This window comes from Phaseolus vulgaris, unplaced genomic scaffold (assembly GCF_000499845.2).
Source record: "Phaseolus vulgaris cultivar G19833 unplaced genomic scaffold, P. vulgaris v2.0 scaffold_1223, whole genome shotgun sequence".
NCBI lineage: Eukaryota > Viridiplantae > Streptophyta > Magnoliopsida > Fabales > Fabaceae > Phaseolus > Phaseolus vulgaris.
Genome location: NW_027174512.1, coordinates 1 through 1,179, shown reverse-complemented (window position 1 = coordinate 1,179; position 1,179 = coordinate 1). Strand labels below are relative to the sequence as shown.

The following is a 1,179-nucleotide window of genomic DNA, read 5'->3' as shown; positions in this document are numbered from 1 at the left end:
GTATCATTTTCCTTGTAATTAAGATTTGAAACAGAAAACCTCAATAGTGAGTTGCATCATGCTATCTTTTTTTTTTTGGTAAAGTGTACTTCATAATAGTACATGTATTTTGTGGTGGATAACCTAGTAGATACTCAAAGTTACATTTGCTCACATTTTTACTCGCAGTTGTTTAATAAAATAATTAAATAAAACTTAGAACTCTATTGTTAAGATTTTTTAAGGCAAAAGTTAAAGTTTATAAAATACATGAGGTGAGCTACTAACACTTTCCTACATGGAAATGCAGATTCTTCAATCGTGCAGCTCTGATAACTGATGGAGACCTTCAATTAGACGGTTCAATTGGGAGACAATGGAGTCTGTGCACAGTTGAGCAAGTGGAAAATTTCAAAGCCATCATTGGAATCTTGCCACTATGGAGTTCAAGCATATTCCTATCCGTTCCAATAGCAATCCAAGGCAGCATGACAGTCCTTCAAGCTCTAGCCACAGATCGTCTCATAGGACCCCATTTTAATTTCCCAGCAGGTTCTGTTGGTGTTATATCCTTAATTTCCACATCCATTTTCCTCAGCTTTCTTGATAGGGTTCTTTGGCCTGCATGGCACAAGTTCAATGGTAAATCTCCCTCCACTCTCCAAAGAATTGGAGTAGGGCACGTGTTGAATGTGGCCGGAATAGCTGTTTCTGCTCTTGTTGAATCAAAGAGGTTGAAGATGATCCATTCCAACCCCACAACCACTATGTCTATCCTCTGGTTACTTCCACCTCTGGTGTTAGTTGGCATTGGAGAATCCTTTCATTTTCCAGCACAAGTTGCATTCTACTACCAGCAACTTCCTCAGTCACTACGAAGCACATCAACTGCTATGATTTCAATGATTATTGGGATCTCTTTTTATCTGAGCACTGCCTTGATCAATCAAGTGCATAAGAGTACAGATTGGTTACCCGATGACATAAATGAAGGGAGATTAGACCATTTTTACTGGATGTTGGTCTTGATAGGGGGCATCAACTTTCTATATTACTTGCTATGTTCAACTTTATACAAACGCACACAAACTTAAGAGGATAATGGGCTGGATTGTAATAAGTAATAAAGTTCATTGTACAACTTTTGAGTTTTAAATAAACGGAAAATGATAGTGGGACAACTTAAATAGTTGTATACAA

The 1,179-nt window shown here is 37.6% G+C and overlaps 1 protein-coding gene across 1 annotated transcript; it reads left to right on the top strand.

The window, feature by feature from the left end:
* Window positions 1–269: 269 nt before the first annotated feature.
* On the top strand, window positions 270–1,166 carry LOC137817802 (protein NRT1/ PTR FAMILY 2.6-like; the record flags this gene model as incomplete). The annotated part of the gene is made up of 1 exon (XM_068621030.1): window positions 270–1,166. A coding segment is annotated over one exon (804 nt), but the record flags the coding sequence as incomplete, so codon positions are not given.
* Window positions 1,167–1,179: the final 13 nt, after the last annotated feature.